Source organism: Orbicella franksi, chromosome 7 (genome assembly GCF_964199315.1).
Source record: "Orbicella franksi chromosome 7, jaOrbFran1.1, whole genome shotgun sequence".
Taxonomy (NCBI): Eukaryota; Metazoa; Cnidaria; class Anthozoa; order Scleractinia; family Merulinidae; genus Orbicella; species Orbicella franksi.
Window position 1 is genome coordinate 11,922,748 of NC_138151.1, and position 21,567 is coordinate 11,944,314.

General features: G+C 38.1%; 1 protein-coding gene and 1 non-coding gene across 4 annotated transcripts in view; both read left to right on the top strand.

The window, feature by feature from the left end:
• The first annotated feature begins 15 nt into the window (after window positions 1-15).
• Window positions 16-21,567, top strand: part of LOC145493831 (mediator of RNA polymerase II transcription subunit 12-like protein) — a 34,863-nt gene continuing 13,311 nt past the window's right edge. Inside the window, exons 1-26 of one of the 3 annotated variants that reach the window (XM_081473304.1) lie at window positions 16-136; window positions 208-282; window positions 365-409; window positions 589-699; window positions 1,913-2,002; window positions 2,481-2,640; window positions 3,320-3,498; window positions 4,492-4,602; window positions 4,746-4,936; window positions 5,537-5,867; window positions 6,464-6,566; window positions 10,033-10,181; window positions 10,566-10,697; window positions 11,460-11,586; window positions 12,304-12,578; window positions 13,430-13,610; window positions 14,053-14,434; window positions 15,296-15,658; window positions 16,206-16,314; window positions 17,271-17,401; window positions 17,944-18,060; window positions 18,451-18,592; window positions 18,800-18,929; window positions 19,594-19,818; window positions 20,702-20,854; window positions 21,094-21,242. In XM_081473304.1, the coding sequence (XP_081329430.1) occupies window positions 59-136; window positions 208-282; window positions 365-409; window positions 589-699; window positions 1,913-2,002; window positions 2,481-2,640; window positions 3,320-3,498; window positions 4,492-4,602; window positions 4,746-4,936; window positions 5,537-5,867; window positions 6,464-6,566; window positions 10,033-10,181; window positions 10,566-10,697; window positions 11,460-11,586; window positions 12,304-12,578; window positions 13,430-13,610; window positions 14,053-14,434; window positions 15,296-15,658; window positions 16,206-16,314; window positions 17,271-17,401; window positions 17,944-18,060; window positions 18,451-18,592; window positions 18,800-18,929; window positions 19,594-19,818; window positions 20,702-20,854; window positions 21,094-21,242 (4,239 nt within the window). In that variant the 5' untranslated portion in view covers window positions 16-58. The remainder of the gene's footprint in view (window positions 137-207; window positions 283-364; window positions 410-588; window positions 700-1,912; window positions 2,003-2,480; window positions 2,641-3,319; window positions 3,499-4,491; window positions 4,603-4,745; window positions 4,937-5,536; window positions 5,868-6,463; window positions 6,567-10,032; window positions 10,182-10,565; window positions 10,698-11,459; window positions 11,587-12,303; window positions 12,579-13,429; window positions 13,611-14,052; window positions 14,435-15,295; window positions 15,659-16,205; window positions 16,315-17,270; window positions 17,402-17,943; window positions 18,061-18,450; window positions 18,593-18,799; window positions 18,930-19,593; window positions 19,819-20,701; window positions 20,855-21,093; window positions 21,243-21,567) is intronic. The other 2 variants (XM_081473305.1, XM_081473306.1) reach the window with 2 other exon arrangements.
• Trnas-uga (transfer RNA serine (anticodon UGA)) lies at window positions 4,131-4,203 on the top strand. Its single transcript has one exon. It is a non-coding gene; the product is annotated as a tRNA-Ser (tRNA).

Below are 21,567 nucleotides of genomic sequence, written 5' to 3' on the forward strand. Positions count from 1 at the left end.
ATGAATGAAACCGATGACTTACCGCCAAGCGGGCTCAGCTGGAACTCTTCGATCCAACATGGCGGCCCCTCGCCCTCTCAAAAGACCACGTTTGGGGCAGCCAGACGTGTATCCACAAGACAGTAAGCAAAGAGAGGTATAATAAAATAATTAGGTGAGGACTAGGAATTCATTATTGTGTACTCACTACGTTCATAATCTTCGCAGGATGAGCTCACTGAAGAAAATGTCAAGAAGGGGTTCAGCTACCAGCCGCTTCCTTTCAGTTCGGGATCAATCGAGGTTTGTTCTTATGTTCTACCGTGACTCTGCTGACTGTCGATTTACCGAAAGGAAACCTTAATGTCTTTTGTCTACTTTTTAGTATGGATCGGCTAAAGATATCATGTCCAATGTCCCTCTGTCAAAGGTATGTTCATGTGTAATCAACTTATTTATTGAGTTTATAGTTAAAGGTCACGCGTCAAGGAAATTGACTAGTTGTTCTTCTTCCTGTTCAGACCGGTCGACGATAAAATTTAACACGTTACCCGATCCGTTCAAGTAGACTTTTTTTCCATATTCTTTTTTTTTTTTTTTTACATACAGTTTGCACAAAGCTTCAATACCATTTTACTGGAAAAACAGAAACAAAACACCTACACGTCGCAGGATGGAAACAAGAGGAAAACACAGTCCGTTAAAGACAATTTTATGCCCGTAAGTATAGATAAGATCTTATGAAAAGTTACAGGGTAAGTTCAGTGTGAAGGTATTAGACCTGATTAAACAAGTGCCACTCTTTTTCCCCTCTATAGGGGCATCTAAGTTTGACCGAAAGGAAAAAAATTGACCACTGATGGCAAACCACTACACTCACTAGCTGCACACATGTAGTATGGCAGATTTATCTTTACTAAGTGTTTTTGTTACACAAAATAGTAGCGGAGTGGAAAAAAAAAATTATTTTTTACATGAAAGGGTGGCCCTGGGGGGATTGCAATTTGTACTTGGTGATCAATGTTGAATCTGTTCTACTGGTAATAACGTTTACTTATCCTCTCAGTTACATGTTGTATTGTTTATGTATGTTCATCACATGAAAACATGAAATTCTACTCTACATGTACAAGAACATCAACCCGTTGGTTTTAATAAAACATTGAATGATGTATAAATTTTAATAACCTCTCACATCTTCTGTGGGGGGAGCAGTTGGTATATACAGACCCCATTCCTTAGACCCTCTCCCTGGATCACAACTTTGCAAGTGACAACCAACCAGCACTGTTGAGCTCTGAAGAGTATTCATGTCTTCAGTGAGGGAGTCAAATCTCAAATAGTCTCAAGTAGCGAGGGTTGTCCAATATACATGCAATCTGATACGAATTGAAAAAACAATTTTACGATCTGTACAGTTTGACAGACAGCAAAAAATTGTTTGTGATCTTAGAATTGCATCTCATTAAGGGGACTTAAATCCTGCCTTGCCAGAGCCGATTATTTTCTTGAGACTGATATTCTTTGTATCCTTTACAAGATACGGACGGTAAATTATGTTTACGATCTGTACAAACTGTATGGATTGAAAAACTGTTTCTTCCCTTCACTCAAATACTACAGTAACTGTAACATGTGATTCATATTCCCAGTCCCCTTAATGAAAAGTAATTTTCCTATCGTATACAGACTTAACGGTTCGTAAAGTTGTAGTTTTGTACTGTATCAGTTTGGGTATATTGGACATGACTGCAAGTAGGAAAACTGAGAGAATGCACGTGAAGTGAGCTACATGTATTTGCTACTTGTAAGTTTACTTGAGACAGGAGATGTGTTAACGTTTTACTTTTGGTGTGGCAGTCAATAACAAGAATGAATGAAAAACACTTCGGGCTTGATACAATAAGTTGTGCTGTATTTCCTCCTTCTACAGGTGCACATTACTGCTCGTTCAAGAGCATTTATATCCTCATGGTTTCAGGATCTGGCTGGGAACAAACCACTCACAGTTTTGGCCAAGAAAGTGAGTCTGTATATTTACATCTTCAGCGGTGGAATTATGTAGTTAGCATTTTCATATAAATGTAGCTTCTACATTTACAATTAGTTTCTGTATACAATATTTATACAAGTCACTGCAAGATTAGGTGACAATAATAGTTTTTTTTCATAGACATCTCTGTATGTGTAATGTCTACAGCATGTAAAATAATTTGCTTTAAAGTTATAGTATTTACTGGTGTATACCACTATACAAACTATATATTTATGATCAATAAACAGGTTAACTTCATGTACATGTATTATTATATTAGGCATTGAATTTCCTGTTTGTGATCAGTTTGTTTATCTGCATTGATGTTTTAAGGCAAAAGTAAGTGCCATTCACTTTAATTACATTGATGCTGTTGCAAAGGATAAAAACAACCTAGTTGATTGCCCTTCATATTCACATATGAAAGCTTGACAGCAGTTCTGACATTGTTTCCTCGTCACTGCAGGTGCCAATATTCAACAAGAAAGAGGAGATATTTAGTAGTCTGTGTGATTACTCCATTCCAATGCTACGTGCTGCATGGTTTATAAAGATATCGTCAGCTTACAACACAGGTGTTAATGAATCCAAGGGCAAGAAAAGAATCATGGCAGACCCAGCATCAGGTATTTACTTGTACCATTATTTTTTACTACTCATTTACTGTTTTGTAAATTACAATGAACATGTACATCTAGTGGTACATGTACCACTAGATGGGAGCAGGCTTGGTGCAGTGGTGGGAGGGCTCGCCTCCCACCAGTGTGTTCGGGGTTCAGTTTGATTCCAATCAGGTGCCATATGTGGGTTGAGTTTGTTGTTGAATCTGATCTCCTTGCTCTGAGGGTTTTTCTCTGGCTACTTCTGTTTCCTTCCTTCCACAAAACCAACATCTCCAAATTCCAATTTGATCAGGATGGAGGACCTGCATAAAAACCAGCTACAGCACTGTAGGGCTGATGTGGCTTTCTCTCTTTAAATATTATAATTAATTTTATTTTATTTGGTATAGGGTTTGTTAGAGTAGTTTTCAGTTGTGTACCAGTGGTTAAAGCACATACAAACCTGGCTGCTCCTCATTGGTGCTAAAGTTAAACCTTACCTTGCATTGTAGAGTAGAACAGCCACATTGGATCAGTGTGGGACTCCTTATGATCAATGGTTAAGGCATTTTGTCAGGTCCAGCAGTAGACACTGTATGGACTGGCACTTAAACATTCCAATTTCTAGTCCAGTGTGTGCCTATGGTACTTTGTTCTGATAAGAAGTGTAAGTGTAAACAAATTGAATTGAATTGAATTCCAGACTGGACCCATGCCTTAACAAAATTCTTGAAGGACCAGTTAAACAAGATTGCAGATTTCTATCAGAGCCACTTTGGTGGAATAACTTCCTCCCAACATCAACAAAAGATGACACCTGAAATGGAGCAAGCACTCAAACAGTGGAACTACACTGTAAGACTCTCACATTGGCTTTACGAGGTGAGGGACTCTTCAACATTCAATAAACAATTATTGGATGAGGTTTTTGCATTCATGTGTATTTATTTACAACATCATATAAATAAACAGCGGAACACGTTGTTCATTCTCCTCAATTCTCTTGACTTTTGATCATCTGAAAAAATAACTTTGATCTTATTGCTCTCTAGCTCTGTTAAAACCTTGCTGTCATCACTACAATCCACACTATGACATTCTGCACTAAATTCCGCCATGTTTGCTTTTATCTGCGTCCCTCGAAATAATACCATAAGCGCTTGTGGCGCGACTTTGTTCCCAGGCTATCACTCTTTTCCAAAGTGAGCTCTTCTTAAAAGAACCTGGACACCACCCACCACCCTCAGTCCCTAACTCACCTGCACCCAGTGGGAGTACTGCATGTATAAAGTTACTTCATACTACTGACAGAAACTGGGAGACCTTGTTGGTAGCAGTATCTAGTATTTTAAATTTGTTTTATTTTTTGGACCAGAATTGATTGTTGCACACATTCTAACTGCCACAATGATATAATAGGAAAATACATGGAAAAATATAATTGCACTGTACCAGAGGTTTTCACGTGGAATTTTAATTCTACATACATGCACAGCTCTATATAGCTCCATGGAGGCAGTGTGGCCGAGTGGTTAAGGCGCCGGACTTGAAATCAGGAGGTCACGGGTTCAAGTCCCGCTCTGACCACTTAGCTGGAGTTGTTTCTTGGTAGACCCTTGTCCAGCTCCTCAGTCATGCTTGTAAATAGCCAACTGGTCTGCCTCCTGTCGGTTGGGATTTTGAAGCCTATTGCATTTAGTTGATATATTTGGTTCTTTCATTTGAAGTAGCATGCCTGTGATCTAGCTAGGTGTAGCTAAGTGCATGGACCACTATAAACAACAACATTTGAACATTTTTGAACATACATGTATGTACAATGTATATTTGCTGGTTCACTGAGCTTGTACTCAATTTTTTACTCTCTGTTTACAGGAGAGCCTACTTGATAGGCAGGACTTCCTTCAATGGCTGTTAGATTTGTTGGATAAAAGCAAGAATGCTGATGACTTGCTGCTAAAATTCCTAATTCCTCTTCTGCTAAGGGTAAAGTGTGGTGTCCATTCTGGTCAGACACATAGCTTACAATGTGGAAATACTTTACAATGTAGGATCCTGCCTATTTATCACAGTGACTCTAATTAAGGCTTTTAATAACTTGTGATTTTTTCCACTCTTCATCTCTTTAGTATGTAGACCAAATAGTTATGTCTCAAACTCTTGCCAGAAGCCTGGCCCAAGTGTGTTCCAAGAAGTTGACAACACTATACTCTGCAGCTGAACAGATGCAGTCTGAACAGCAGAGTCAAGGAACAAACAGTTCTACCAGGACGAGCAGTTCATCTATACCAAGCCCCGTACCAGCCATTACTTCAGAGAGGTACACATGTAGTACAGGGTACAAATGAAAAACGATATTATTTTTGAGCCTGCCCTTTGGGAAAGCTATTGTATACCATGATTAACTAGCCCACTAGCCCCCCGCCCACTTCCCCCAGAAAAGTTGTCTCTTACCGTACTTGATCTATACTTTACTTGCCACTAACCTTGGGGGTTAGTGGACACAACCTTCTCTACACATGGACAGCTTGTCTTAGGACACACTAAGCATGCTGTGTTAGCGTGTTGTGAGCGTGCTATCACCTTTATCCCTGTTTTCATGTGGAGGGTCACAATGTAGTCATCAGGGCAAACTAAGCATTAACAATGTGTTGCTTGATACATGTAGATCGATCGTGATCAATGATTTCCCCATTAACTACCTGACTTCCACTTCCACACTTGCTCAGCTACATGTACTTGTAATAATTTATCACATGTACATGTATGTAATATGCAGTTCAAATACACAAGTAATCATGAAAAAGCACTGATTCAATACATTTATGGAATTACATTGGATGCTGGGTGGGTTATACTGAAAAAACTGTGTTTCAAACATGCTCTGCTTCAATTTTGTTATTATGTGTTATTTTGACAGCTCATCCTTGGCTGCTATCAGTCCTCAGTCACTTCCTGTCCTTTCGCAGTACAAGACATGCCCTCAGCACCATGCCCTTGTTCTAGCACTGAGTTCAGTTCTGCAGACTATAGCCATCTGTTGTCCTGGTGCTCTCATCTGGAACTCCAATCCCTGTGGAGGTAGCTCCAGTAGCACAGCAAGCAGTGGAAATAACTCCAGTGGGGCAAACGCTGATGCTGGTACCAGTAAACCTGCTGTGTTGGGATCACCATTGGACAGGCTGCCTATTGCACCATCTGCAATGCCTCTTCCATCTCCTGGGAATGCACAAGGATCCTCGAATTCCGAGGTAGTTAAACTTTTGAGTGTAATGTACTTGTTACTGTTTTTAAGCAAACCCTCGAGTGGCCTCAATTAACTGGCAGTTAGTTAATTCCTAATTACGTTCATGTAGTTGGCATTGTGTCCATGGAGTAGCACGGCATGTTGTTAGTTCAGGCTATATACTGCATTGTGTGGTTCCAGAAAATATCCATACCCCCACCACGGAGGGAAGTATAGAGTGGTAAGGGAAATATGGCTGCTTATGAGAGCTTCCCCAGCTTACAATAAACATTGGGAATGCAAAATAAAATACCACCAAATTATTATTTTTTGTTGTTGTTTTGTTGCCGGGTGCAATGCCGCATTAATGGTGATAGCTGCGTGTATACAGTATAGGTCTACCGCAGTACTACATGTAGGATGGACCTTAGTGATAAAATAGCAAAGCATACTAGCCATTCCAACATTAGCATTAACTGTCTCACTGCAACAAAAAGCTGTTATACAGTTTACAAGAGAGACACGAGAGTGTCCATTAATAGAACTTCCACTGTAGTTCCCAGGTTAATTGGCACCAACCAAGAGTGAATTTGTATTTCTCTAATATTCTTTTTATTCCAGCAGCTATTATCTGTGCTACTTGCAAGTGAGGAGGAGATCAAGACCAGGAGCAAAGCTATAGAGTCTCACTGGTCCCCTGATAAATACCAAGACAAGTCTTCAGGTGAGACACATTTTACTGACTGCTCCACTAAAATAAAAAACAGCATGGTCAATCAATTTGGCATTAAAAGTTACCCTGCCAATATATTTTCCATCAAGATATTCTAGATAATTATTTTTTTTTAGTATTTTGATCCTACATCCATATCATCCAGCATCATTGATTGGAAATGCTGGTGAAAATGTTGCTATTAGACCATCCTGATGGAATGTGTAGGAACGATCTTGGTGCGCATGTTTGATGAAAGTTCATATAAATTATTATTGTTCAGAAAAAGAATGTCTTCAGATACCATGCATACTTACTGTATATAATTATGCACTCTGACAGAGGTAATCATTATGTGAGGCTTGACTCTGTACTGTGCCAGTAAGCTAGACATGTACATGTAAATGACACACACTAGAAAGACCACTCCAGACCTTCCGCCTCTGTAGCTGCTGCTGTCCTTGCTATCTTGAAGTACACTGTACAGTCATGCATGCCTTAAGCTGGCTCTCTTGTCTTCTTGAAACATGAAAAAATGTTCTCCTAGAAAAAGGTCTGCTAATGGCAAGTTAGAAAGGTAGTGTTTGTATATGTGCCTCCCATAAGTTTCCACTTAAAGTGTATGGGAAGTGTCTGCCCACGATAGGTGTCTATTGGTTGATTAACTTTTAATTAGTATTTGTATTGTTACTGGAAATTTTTATTAGTTAGTTAATGTGCATACAAGTATGACATGTACACTATAAGTGCACAAGAGCTCTGCATGTAGATCAGTTACAAGTTGTTTAATTTCCTACATACATACAACATGTAGTCATACACAGGTCCATGTTATAAAACTATGTGTGATTCTGAGCTGCAAGCTTTTAGTGACTGCAATCACAAATTATTTTAATTGATCACCCATGCATGCTTCAGCATTGCTACATGTATTGCATAAATTAATTACAACTGTATGTATATTTCATGTATAATTATCTCCATGTGTTTGTTTCATTTACATGTAATTTTAATCTCTTGAAATAATTAAATGGTGTACTTTAAAGTGAACTGTTGTAAATAATAATTGTCATTTATGAAAATAAATTATAAGAATTATTGAGCTTAATAAGCATAATTCAGGTTGTAACATTAATTTCACATTGTAATCTCAGTTAGTTAAAGCATGTAATGTAATTTTTATAATTATGGCAAATGATTGTAAATTAAAATTGTAACTGTTACATGTACACTTGAGCACCATACAGCACATCTAACTTTCTTTTTCATTGCTTTTGTATACATTACATCGTTGTTCAATGTTAAATTATAATTCCATTAGATAATGCTTGTTTGTGATACATTCAATTTGTAATGTCTTTGCCATGATCCAGTGATACATCTAATGCACTTCCATGTAATTTAATTGCATGTCTTGATGTTGCACTGTTTGGCTTGCTCACTGATTGCTGTAATTGAGTCTGTTGCTTGTAATAATTATTTTATTCTTTTGTCGCACATGTTTATATAGCATATGCACCTTGCATACTTCAAACTTCTGGTTGAAGGATTTTAAAAAAAGACTGGATTTCAATAGGGTTTACTGTATTTTTTTTTGGTGCTTTCAATATACATGCAGACCATATTCTAGATTGAAATAAAGTTAATGCCTGTGTACATGTGGATAGCAATCAGCCTAAGTACAGAAAGGCAGATTACAAACAGTTATAGAACAGTAGAGTACAGTGATCTTTTCAGCTACAAAGACAATGATTTTTAACCTTTGATCTTTTGATTCTAAGTCACCACAGGACACTCACCTGACCTTATGCACAGTACAGTAGTATACCTGTGACATGTGCCGAAACAAACCGTGCACAGTAAATCTTTGATCAGTCTTCTTGTGCGACGATCTTGTCTCTGTCACTCTGTGATGACTACGACTGTAGAAGTTACTGCACGTTGAATGGAAGATCATTAATCATTAATCGTGCACTGGTGTTGTGGGGTTCTTTTTTTCTTATTTCTTGACAGTAATTTCTACCACACCCACTTTGACTTGCATTGACTTTTGTTACAAATTAAACTAAATTGCCCCTTTTTAACTGGCACGTTAGTTAAATACTACCTGTATGAGCTATGTTTTTCAGTTAAAATCCTTAACCCATCATTAACAATTTTCTTTACATTATTATAAAACTATTTTTAGACTGTTTTTTTTGGTTTATGCCATCTCAAATGCATGTCAGTTGGGACCTTGCCAGGACATTGTCACATTACTTTACGTTATTTATAGTTGCAATCCCTTAGAATTGACTCCCAATAAAAAGTATGACTCACATTGTTTGCAAACGTGTCATTTTGAATGAAGCCATGCAAAATGGATCTTGCTGGACTTGCATGTTGTGTCCTAAATATTTATGTTAAACTAAATCTGGTTTTTATGGCCAAGTTCACAATATTGACATGCAGTTGTAATGGAATGCACTTTTGTCCTGTGTCTTCTTGTCCTTACATGTAAATATTTAAAATAAAATTCTCTAAACCCCCAAAAATTCACATGTATGTGGTTTGCGTTCACAATTCTCTCTGTTCTAAATTTGCATGAAACTTTCCTGTTAAATTCCTGTAAATTCCAGACAAGTTGCATGCTACTCACATTACTCTTAATCTGCATGATACTGTACATCTGTAGGTTCTTGTCAAATTCCTGGAAAATCCAGAAAATTTCATGTCATACACTCTACTCTAAGTCTCCATGGTACTTTGGTGTTTGCAGCTGTTGCAAGAAAGGTTGTTCAGAAGAAGGGTGAAAGTGTCAGCAACTGTACTAAAATCAATAAATTTTAATAACCCCTCAAACCTACATTGTATAATAGCACGACTGTATAGTGATGGCTTATAGGATGTGCAGTGGTCTAGTGGTTGGTGGGCTTGACTCCAGATCAGGTCTTCCGGTTTCAAGCCAAGTAATCCGGGTTCAAGCCCTGGCTAGGGTCACTGCGTTGTGTTCTTGGGAAAAACACTATTAATATTCTCACAATGCCAAAGCACTTACCTGATGGACCACTTGGCTCGAATGTAGACTCCACCATCACCTTTGATGGTGGGCTGCATGGATAAATCTTGAACTCATTCATAAACAAAAAAGGAAAACAACCACTACCCATTGTACCTTTAGGCGTTGACACTTTTATGCTTTACATGAAAACCTTTCTTGAAACGCTATATACACATTTTGTTAAAAATCATAATAAATTTATGTGTTTTTGCTGTTGGTCAAATAGTGGAACAAGCATAATAAATTTATGTGGGTTTGCTGTTGGTCAAACAGTGGAATGAACACCTAATGTTTCACTTTTTTTTTAACTTTGTCTTTAAATAATTATTATTTAGATGTTAAATTATTTTTTAAATAAATTACTGTCAGTACTATTAACGATGCCTTACTTTCCCAGCTGTCCATAATCACATGGCTAATTCTCTCCATTTATTTTAGCCGTCTCTATTTCAGTTTTAGCTGTGAAGAGGGTGCTCAACACTTTGGAGATTCTAGACCGCTACAACTTCAACCGAGCAGATTCAACAAGTTCTATTGACTCACTTTACAGCAAAATATTTGCAGACTCAATAAAAACAGGAGGAGAGGTATTAACAGCACAATTTGATCTTTATTTCACTTGTTGACATGTAGCTTACAGTTTATGTAATAACTCATGCTTTGTGATTACACATAGTTGGATTCAAAATTGATAAATAAACAATGATGGTGACTTTTTAACTCATTAGTGAAATGAGAAATGTTCAACATGTCACAGGTTTAGAACATCCATGAAAGAAAAATATCTGTCCTTTAACAGCATTGAAACTCATGACCTCCTAGGCAATGTCTTCTCAACTATAAAGCTTAGATTGAAAACTGCTACTTTTTTGCTTACTCTGCAAAGCTCTCCTATCCGGTTAATCAAGCTAGAATACATTGAATTCCATGTTTTTCTTAATATTTTGCATATTTATGTATTTTAAACTCAGGCATCTGCAACTGATGAGGCAATTGCTCTTCTCTTGTTCGAGTGGGCAGTCAGTAAATACCGTGTGGGAAAATTCCGGGCATTAGCTGTTGCTAAAATATTGCAACGGAGACAAACAGAAATCCTTGATGAGGTAAGACACTGTACTGTCATTATGGGTGCATTTCTTTGGGAAAATCCAAGATTGGATTCTGAAAATCCAAAATGTATTGTTGCTTTTTTAACTAAACAGATTAATCCAAGATCACTCAGATCATGGTGCATCAAAGGAATCAAAGAATCAACTCTGTACAAATATTCTTTGATTCCTTTGATGTACATGTACCATAATGGGAGAGATCTTAGATTTATCTGTTTAGTAAAAAAAATTAATGCAAAATCTGTTGTTGGATGTACTAGTCTAATCTTGGATTTTCCCAAAGAATTGCACCCTATATCTCCACAACGCATCTGTTGAATTCATGCTTTAGTGACCAAGATCAAATTCTCGAACAGTTTAGTTAATTTAAATAATATTCACTTGTTTGATTTACATGTATATATGTATATTTGCAAGGACTCGTGAACTTCTACGAACATTAGAGATTTGCACAGAGCTTATGCTGGTCCCAGGGCACCAAACAATTGCATAGTCTTGATATTCACAACCTTATAAATCATATGCAAGTTCAATTATTCAAGCTGCTCTTTATCCCCTGAAGAGTTAAAGGTAGTAACAAATTATGCATCTCTTTTCAGTTATTTAATGTTTCTGTCAAAACATATAAGGTAAAATAATGCTTAGAAGTTACAAAGTTAAGTACTGCATGTAGCCTGGTTGCCTTAGATTGAGTCTAAGAGATATCTATGCTTTATTAAACCATTTAAAACCTTTTGACCTGCTTAAAATCTGCAGAGAGAAAGTACTCGTGATCAAGGAGATGAAGGAACATCATCAAACATTGTGTCTGTTGGCGTAAGCTCCGTGCCACCTTTCCAAAAGGTTCTCATGAATTTTCTGGACAATTATGCACCTGTAGTTGGTACGTATTTCCTTAAAAGCCTGTTCTAATGACAGTTTTCATCATCATCATCATCATCATCATCATCATCATCCATCCTTGTTACCTCATGAGATGCATGCCTCAATGACATTACTTACTTACAATACTTGTACTAATCAAATTTATAGAATATACTACATTGTAGTAAATAGACTAGAGATACATGTATAAGAGAGATACATTCACCTTATTGGATGCTTTAACATATAATGCACACCTGTACAGATATTTTGCAACTTGTGTAGTATTATACCCTGGAGCAGAGTCGCAAAGATAATTTAAGTGACTATGCTTGCAGGGTAGTAGTATTGATACAAGCAATGAGCAGAATGTCCACAATGTCATGTAAATACACATGTAATTATGTTAAACCATATTCTATTGTCATTTTTGAGTATTTTGGCTTCAAGTTTTTGAAATACATCCGACATCATCTGAAAATCATACCAATTGCATAAGACGCAAGTGAATGACAAAAACAAGATTGGACTCTAAAGTGCAAATAAAGACTCATTTTTTTTACAGTCTTTAGACCTAAAATGGTACAATGGCATAGTAGTGGAATGATACAATCATGTACATGTAAACACAACAGTACTACATGTATGTGTAATAATCCACACCACTAATACAGTGTTTTTTCTTCGTTAAATTTTTTTGTTTTGTTTCCTGATGGTAAAAATGCTTTTTCTACAGATGGTGGTTACCAACACAACAAGGCACATCCAAGTTTTGCACAGTTAACCCTTCTGTTTGGAGAACTCATCAGAAATGAAGTGTTCTCCCACAATGCATACATGTGCAGCCTCATATCAAGAGGAGATCTTCAACCCACTCCTCCTGTTGCCATCCCCTCTCCACCAAGGCCAGTAGTGCCAAGCATGGAACACGCTCCGGAAGCTGAGCCAATGGGCATTGAAGAGTGTGTACAGGAGGGGGATGCACCAGGGGGAATAGACATCCACAGTTTGGTATGTTTAATTTCATTTGTAAGTCTCTCCATATTTCAATCAACTGCATGTAGAGTGTGGAACATGTCCAAATAAATTGTTAAACATTTTTTCAATAATTAACTTTGTTAAATCTCTTTGAGTCCGTCAATAGATAGCAAAAGTAACAAGTAAATCATGAGGCCCTTATGGCTTTTATGTCTTAATGTGTTACACTTTCTAGAACAATATTTAATTTCCCTGAGGCCATTAACAGACAATCATAGAGGGTGTTAGTAATCTGTCCATTTTCTAAAGTTTGTGTCTGGTACATACAAAATTAATGTACATGCATAGCACTTCCAATCCACTTATCACAACTAAACTCATCTTGTTGCTCAGCTTACAGTGTATGTCCAGTTCAGACATTATGCATGCTTCACATTCTGCAATAATAATGTCTACAGCATTTGTGCAACTCGTATAGTATCATGATTTGTATCTAGCAAGTGTATGCCAGAGTTGTGCACTGAGTAGCACAGCAAAGCTGGTTGGACTGTTGCCATACTAGACTTAATTCAAAACTTGGATTGAGATCTACATGTATGCTGTACCTGCTGTATGCATACAAGCATAGTGTACATGTATCAAGTACATGCTTTTGTTGTGTTTATTAATAATTATATTGCATCAAGTGGTAAGAACTATGTCAATGCCTTGTTTTGGCCATTTTTGAGTCATCATGCAACACATCTATTAGAGGAAGAGGGGCTTTGCCCAACAACCCAGTTACAGCTGCAGAGACTTCTGGACATCTGAAGAGGGCCTCATTGTTAATTTGCAGTCTGTTTCTTAGGGTTTTAACTGTTATTAACTTCAATACATACCTACAGACATGTCAGGAAGATGACGGCCGTAAGGACAGCAGCAGTGACAGTGAACTTAAGATCTCTCAACAGCTCCTGGATCAGGAGCTTCAAGTGCATCAAGAAAGACTCATACAGCTGCTTGATCAGGGTGACAATGAGATCTTTGTTGAGCAAGAAGCCCCGATATTGACTGCCGATCTTTCAGGTACATGTACACTGCATGTCTTTGTGTTGATACAGAGAAAATAAAATACTGATATTTATATATGATTACTGTGCCAATTCATTGTCTACTGTGTTACAGGTAGCATTTTGATTAGCTTGTCTTGCCATTTTGCCATGACTCGAGTTATGTACAGATGAACATGTATTCCCTGGGATATTTTCTCCTTTTCCTTAGTTACCGTCATTCGAGAATTTTCATTGTTTTTCATTTATATTGAGAACATGGTAGTACATGTAGAGTACAGGAATCTGGCAAAAAACATTTACGTACAAATGGAACTGATCAAATGCAACTCATTTTCTTTTGTCACAAAATACCCTCAGTTTACAAAAATACATTCTGTTAAAGAAACAATTAAAAAGTTATAATTTCATAGTAACTAACACATTTACTATGATTGTATTGTTTGTTTCTCCAACAGCTGTTGGAAATGGTACCAAACTGGAGGCTAACTTGATAAATCCTGCTTTGCTGTCCAGTGATCAAAGAGACAATGCACTCATGGATTCATCGTGCAATCTTCCCAAAAAGTCACAACATGCCCAATATGCCCAGCATTTCCCCATCCCTGCTGACAACCTCTCCGCACATGAGAATAATCAGCGACTCATACTGTTGTATGGAGTGGGTAAGGGAAGAAGTCAAGCGATAGCAACAACCAAAGAAGTCACTAAGGCATTGTGTGCCATGCTGAATGATCTAGGAAGAGTGGATGACTCTGCACTCAGTGCTGATGCTGCGCAGAACAGTGAACACCTGGCTTTAAAAAAGGAAAGGGATGAGAAAAGAGCTGCACTTTACAAGTAAGTTACCTGTTGCTGTTAGAATAACATCAAACCAATTTGTAAGAATTAAGACTATTCACAGTAACTCATGGAAATGTTATTGGCTTTGACTGGAATGGTCACACAAGGGCAAGTCCAAAAGTGGACACCCTTGAGATGAGGAGCAGTGTCTGCTCAGAAGAGGTTTCGTTTATGTGATGTAGTATTAGCATTGTTTTTTTTTTTTTTATTTATTTTGTTAATTTTTATCTAATTTATGGGATGTAGTATTAGCATTGTTTGTGGCTAGGACTGTAGCAAAGTGACTGCCTGGAAGTATGGCTTAATGGTTTTTATCTGAGTGATCACACGCTAGGATTTCATCCAAAGGCCTAAATATTGTAGCAATTTAGAAAACCACCATGCACAGGATAATAAACAGTGCTACGAGAATGTACTGCCTAGTACACATTACTGTTCATTAATTCATTACCTAACATTAAAATGGTCTTAAAACTGAAAAGCCTGAATCACATTACATGTACATGACGCAAGGTTTGACTAAGAATGTGAAATTGTAAGGCAGTTCATCCACTCTGTCTTTAACTGATATAATAGCTGTGGCAGCAGATCTTTATACTGAAGAAGCAATCCCGCCGGCCAATCTCATCCAGGGTTTTATCTCTTGGATCTGGTGCTTATCGAGTTTGATGTTGGATCTTGTTTTATTCTGGGGATTCTTTCAGGTTCCTTTCTGCTTAAAAGCTTCTTTTTCGTATTCTAACAATAAGTTCAATGTGGAATGAGGGACTTTACTCATCTTGCCTGTACAAAGTTTGAAATAATATTATTGATTTATCAGTAGTACTTATTTAATTGGCATTACCGTCCGTTTTTTAGCAAATTCTCCAACTTGACTTGCTTTGACCAGTACCAAGCTGTAGCAAAGTGCGCCAACATTCTTCGTGACCAGAAGGCCAAACAAGCCAAGATGTTTGGTCTGGTTTTGCCAACCCCAACACTCAACCAACTAGAATTCCTGTATGACCTGTTTGAACTGTCTGGTGATGTTCACGGACTTCTTGATTTCGTGGCTTTTGTTCTGATGCCAAGTGAAGAGGACATCTCAACCACACAAGTCGCACTCGTCAAAACAGTTGTAGGGACATTACCAACCAAGTCTACCATCGTAGTGGCAATGCTGCGAAAATATCATGCCTGCCTGATGTTGCTGCCTGAACACACTACTAGGATATTTAGAGGGTAGGATTTTATTTACACTTGGTCATTTTACTTGTAAAAGTTGTATTTGGCGTGATACTATTGTTATGTGCTGTCCATTCTTTGCATGTGACTCTTGATCCGTTAGAGTTCTTTACTACACAGTACAGTGTGAGCTGATGTCACCCTTTCCAGGTTTTTAGTCTTAGTTACGTATAGTTCATTGCGGCCTTATGCGCCCAAGGGCACAAAAACGATTGAGTATGAGTGTGTGACAGCGTGACCGTACATTGTTTGCCCATTTGAAAGGAGGTGCATATTTTGCCTTAATGTTTGGCGTGTTATCTGCGAATTGAACGGGTCCAAAACATAAAACGTTCCTGCATCCAAAGTACAAACGCATAGTTGTTAATTGCTAAAATAACGTGGCATACATGTATGTGCCAGGAAAAATGTACAGTGACAGACTAGGATCCCGTTTCGGGGTAGTAATACACCTTTCCAGAAGATCGTTTTACACAGTCAAGTATTTTTGCACAGCAGGGATAGCAAAATTTTCTGTTATTTTGTGTGTCACATTCTACCACAGGCTTCTTGCAGCAGTAGAGAATATCGCTTACCCAGGTATATGCTCATCTCCTGAGAGATGTATTCTGGCCTTCCTGTTTGACCTGTACTCATCGTGTGCACATCTCAGGGTAAGATCAGTGACAAAAACAAGCAACATTGTCCTGGGTCCTAGCTAGATGGGATCAGTGATGCCATATCACTATCCATTGTATAGCATAGTTGACTTTGTTAACACTTAAATCCACTGGATAGACCAGTAAAAAAAAATTACAGTATTTAGAGAGGAAGCCACATCAGCCTTAACTGGTTGCCACGCGCGTCCTCTATCCTGGTCGTATTGGAATAATGGAGATGTTGGTTTTTGTGGAGGGAGGTAGTAGTTTTAGCACTGAATTCAACGTAACTGCTGCAAATAAATAAGTTACGATATTTAGAGAGGAAGCCAAATAAGCCTTAGTCATGTATCCCAGTCAAACTGTATTTTGGAATGTTGGTTTTTCAAGAGTGAGGAAAACCAGAGTACCTAGAGAAAAACCCTCTGACCAAGGTGAGAACCAACAACAAACTGAACCCACATACATGAAAAAAAAAAAAAAATGAATGAATGAATGAATGAATGAGTGAGTGAGTGAGTGAGTGAATGAATGAATAAATAATTAAATAAATAAATAAATAAATAAATAAATAATAAATAAATAAAAATAAAATAAAATAAAATAAAATAAAATAAAAAAAAACACATGTATATGACACTGATCTGAAATTGAACCAGAACCACATCGGTGGAAAATGAGTACTCTCACCACTGCTCGATCCCTACTCCTACCTCCGTGTGAATTATAACACACTCACCCAAAAAGAAAAAGTCAGACCTTTTTTAATGTATGGTGTATGAAAGAACGTTTTCTACAATTTTTTTGCAGATATTTTGTTCCTTGTCAGGTTCTTGTTCTTCTTTTGATTGTTCAGGTGGAAAATTAAACTCTGCAGTCATCTTAAGTTTGACGCTAATTCAATGTAGATATAATACTTTAGTGATGTGCTTGTACTCTAACTCTGTTGCCCTACACGTTTTTATTTACAGTCGAAGTATGCCGACATTTTCAGCACAGCCTTCACTAAGATCAAGCAGGCTGTGTGTTCAAGCACTACACCTTCAGCTTGCACCGAGTCCTATGATCAGAAATTTATGGCAGAGTACTTCCAGAACCCAAGGTAACAACAGCGCTTTGCATATTCATTGTACAATTATGTAGCTCTAGCGGAAATGTGGGTTCCAAGCATTCTGAAGCTCGCTATCTCCAACCCCATGTCTCATTGAAACTCCTCTAACGAGCACATCCTATAGCTCGAAGGACTTATCTGTTGAATCCTCTAATAAGCTATAAAGGTCTCAAGATCTGTATGAGCATATGGTGCGTCTTTAGATATTCATAAATAAAAAAATTGATTGGTAAATGGCCAATCCGAATGGAGCTTGCTCTCAGGGATTTCTGCTTACCATTCACATAAACTGTTTACGAACCGGTTTCTCTGTGTAAATGGTAAACAACCGTTGTATCTTTAATGACGATTTGCTTTGTTACCTTCATGTCCGCGAGAAGGTGTTGAAATTTGAAGTATTTTTTTTTAGTAATCTGACACAAGCGTTCCGTCAGCATATCTAAATTCCTACAACAGGTTATCCCTGTAAATACATATTCGAGCGTTTTCAACCATTCTGGATGAAACTTTTTCTTGACTGTATCTTCTCACAGGACTAAGAGGCTTGATGGCATCTGGGAATACCTTCACAACCATGAGAAACCATCAGATGTGTACAGCTTCGTGTGTAATGCCCTGATGAATGTCTGCAACTGTCAGAATAGTGAAAGGTGGATATCGAGGATTTCTTTAGAAATAAAATTCTGAAAAGTTTGACGAGATTCAATCATCTTGAAAACTAATTGTGATTCTTCGCATTACTTCGATGCTGAACGTTAGAGCACACTCAAAACACGCTAATACAGCATCCTTACCGTGTTCTAACGTCTCGTGAGCAGACATGTATTTAACACGGAAAACAAAGGAAGACGCCCTTGTTTTTTTTTTGTTTTTTTGGAGAACCCGACTAGCTGTTTGCACATCACTTTTGTGTTTTAAAGGTTGCTCCAAGCAGGCAAACTCTCCTAGCTAGGTTCTCTTGCTTGGTTTTCAATCACAAAAGGTATGCCAAAAATAATTGAAATTTAGTGCTCTTCATTTCTCTCCCACGTTATCCACAGGTTGTTTGATATCGGTGTTCTGTGTGCAGAGGTTACTGCCCATCATGGTAGGCTCAGTTCAGAGTGGCTTGGTGTTCTAAGGGCTTTGTGCTGCTCTTCTAACAGTTCATCAGGATTTGTGGACTTGCTTTTGGAAGTAGACGTGAGTTGATTTGATTACGTCGAATTAATGACTGAACATACAACTTCAACAGAATGATAGTAAAAACGCCAACCATATTTTTCTGTTCTGCTATTTTTTATGGCAATCTCTAGGATACAGGGATGTGTGGACTACTGAATTGTTAACAGGCACGCATTTGTCTTTTATTTTTATAACTTGATTTGAAAAATTATCAATTATTAACAGGTCGGGGATTTATCCATCCATGAGTCAGTGGCCACTTTCACAGCCTTGCTTATAGCCAGAAGTTGTTTCTCATTGGAGGATGTGATCTATCACGTGGCCCTGCCGTCACTTCTAGCCGCACTACCATCTGGTGAGTTACCACACACTATACTCCCTGTTACAAACCATCGAAGCTTAGCTATGCCTCGTCGACTGTTCGTTTTTAGTAGAATTCTACTAGTATACCAATGCAAATGCTGCAATCTGATTGGCTGAGCTACTCGTATACTATCAGCCATTAGAGTACATACATACATACATACTTTATTTGCAACTCCCCAAAGGGGCTTTTCAGTTACAAAAGGAATAAAAAAGATAAAAATACGTCAATTAAAATGAATAAACAAAATGGGAAAGTAGTCTAAAATAAATTACAATATTAAAGATTTAAAAATTTACAAAGTTTAAAATTGAATATTAAGAATTTAATATTGTGTGCAGTAGCTGTCGGTCGTCCACGAACTGCGACGTTTTTATCGTTTTCCCGAAGTTTTGGAAGAAAGTTTAGACGTAAATGGATAATTAAATTCCTGAGAAGACTAAAAGAAGGACGTAAACGGATTCTTGACTTTAAAAACTTGAAATTATCGAAAAACCGTTGCGCGCGCGTAAACAACTGCAAATTTACCAAGGACAATTCAATACGTGCGATTTTGTTAAAGCGTAAAGTTGAATAATGGGTCGAAAAATATTAACCATGAGGCCACCGCTCCTCCCACGACTCGTAGTGTAATTGTTAATAATTCTATCGTTAGGTGTTGAGAATCAAGACGCTGAGCCTGGAGCAAGGTTAACATGTCACCTATTACTGAGGCTTCTGGACGAGTCCACAGACCTCATGTCCCATGATCACTCCTCAGCGCTGAAATTTTCATTCAAGACATCTCTTGACCATCACTTGTTGTCTGCTGCACACGAGAGTATTGGTATTGGTGCTGTGTTAGCAGTATTCAAGGCCATGCTCAAGCTTTCTGAAGCAGGTATGTAGGCGTATTTCTGGTCTCCATACATTGTCTTGTTGTTAGAACTAGTTCAGTAGTTACAGCAGTAAGCTCTAGTCGGGCAGAGAACTGTGTTTCTGTTCTTATTTGTAGCTCTATGTTATTCTCACACTTGTGACATGTTCATGTAGCTAGACTATTTAAAATCTTACCTTTTGTGCCGCTCAAATTCTGATGATGACACCGAGGCAAGGGATGACACTACTGCAACTTCCGTTTTAAAGCCAAAATTTGGGGTTTCATTCGAAAGTACTCGGGTTCACTTCCATACGCTATATACAAGGCGAATTTTACAACTACAAGAGCTCTATCAAGCAGAAACCTCCTTACAATTTAATGATTTGCTTATCCACTCCCATATTACACCAACATGTATTTCTTCTACGCAAGTGTCACTCCAGATCTGGAGGCGTTATTCATGGAAGGCGACGTCATGGATTTCATATAACAATGGAAATTATTTTTTGATTCCAGTATTTCAACTACATTCTTTCTTTAATGATCTGTTCCGCAAAAAATGGAAAGCTTGCAGCATTACAGTAGATAATACCCTTGAAAGCTATTTCCAGATATAAAAATCATAATGGCAGCTACTCATTCGTGTGCTTGGATCATCTCAGGAGAAACGACGTGCATTCAACTATATGAAGCTTAAACACACGAGTACATTACGCGATCTTGCTTTTTTCGTTCGCCACGATCTCGGTCGCGGCTTCGCCGCTCACAATCGCAGCTTCGCCAGGAAGACCAAAAAAACAAAACCCTCTGGCAACCAGGGTACTGGGTTTAAAGATATTTCTAAAAACGACACCTAATTCATTCCTTAGTTTACCTGGTTATTTTTTGTTTCTCTTCTTTCCAGGAAGGACAGGTGAAGGCGGCTCTACCAGTACAAGTGATTCCACTCGGGATGACGCATTTCGGAGTCTATTTTCCAACAGGCTGGATGACTTTATGGACAGTACATCCAGCACTGGGGACATCTTTCCTCCTCCTTTAGCTTCCAGCAGATCAGGTCAGCTTACAACTCATTTATTCAATCGTATGCACGGGGCCATGTTGTGAGAGACATTGTGGGAGTTTCATCACCTAGAAAACAACGCGGGGGAAAATTAGTAGAGGTGTAATTCTCGAGCCCAGCACGTGTGTTTTTGTGAACCAACCTTGTGTGCTATTTTAAGTAACAAATTTGTCCTTGAATGCTATTTTGAGTAAAGTATTCGTCTTTGAGATTGGTATAATTAATTTCGGTAGCTATGGAGACCTCCAACACAAGTGCCTTTGCCGGTTTTGCATTGCAAGTGATCTGTCGCCAAGAGTGGGTGAGAGAGAGATGCCTTCAGGATCCACAAAAACTCTGCTCTCCTGAGCTACTACTGGATCCTGCAATATCTCCTAACCAGGTATAAATTCTCGTTATTGTGCCCTACACAATTCTTTGCATTTTTCTGAAAATTTGGTGATAAAGCTTTACATCAAGACAACAACCCCTGGGTTGATGATATGCATGTAACGACCCGTGTGTCCTTAATAGAACCACACGCGGGCTAATTTTCCGAAGAAAATGATGACGGATCAGTAACGTGAACAGTAGACTCTGAGTAGGCCCCTTATTTTTCTCAGGTTAAGTCGGGTGGGAGAGCATGCGCATGCGCATGCGAAAATCACCTGCATGAGGAGACGGGACCCTTACCTGAGCGTAGAAAAAAAAAAAACGCATGTTGCTTC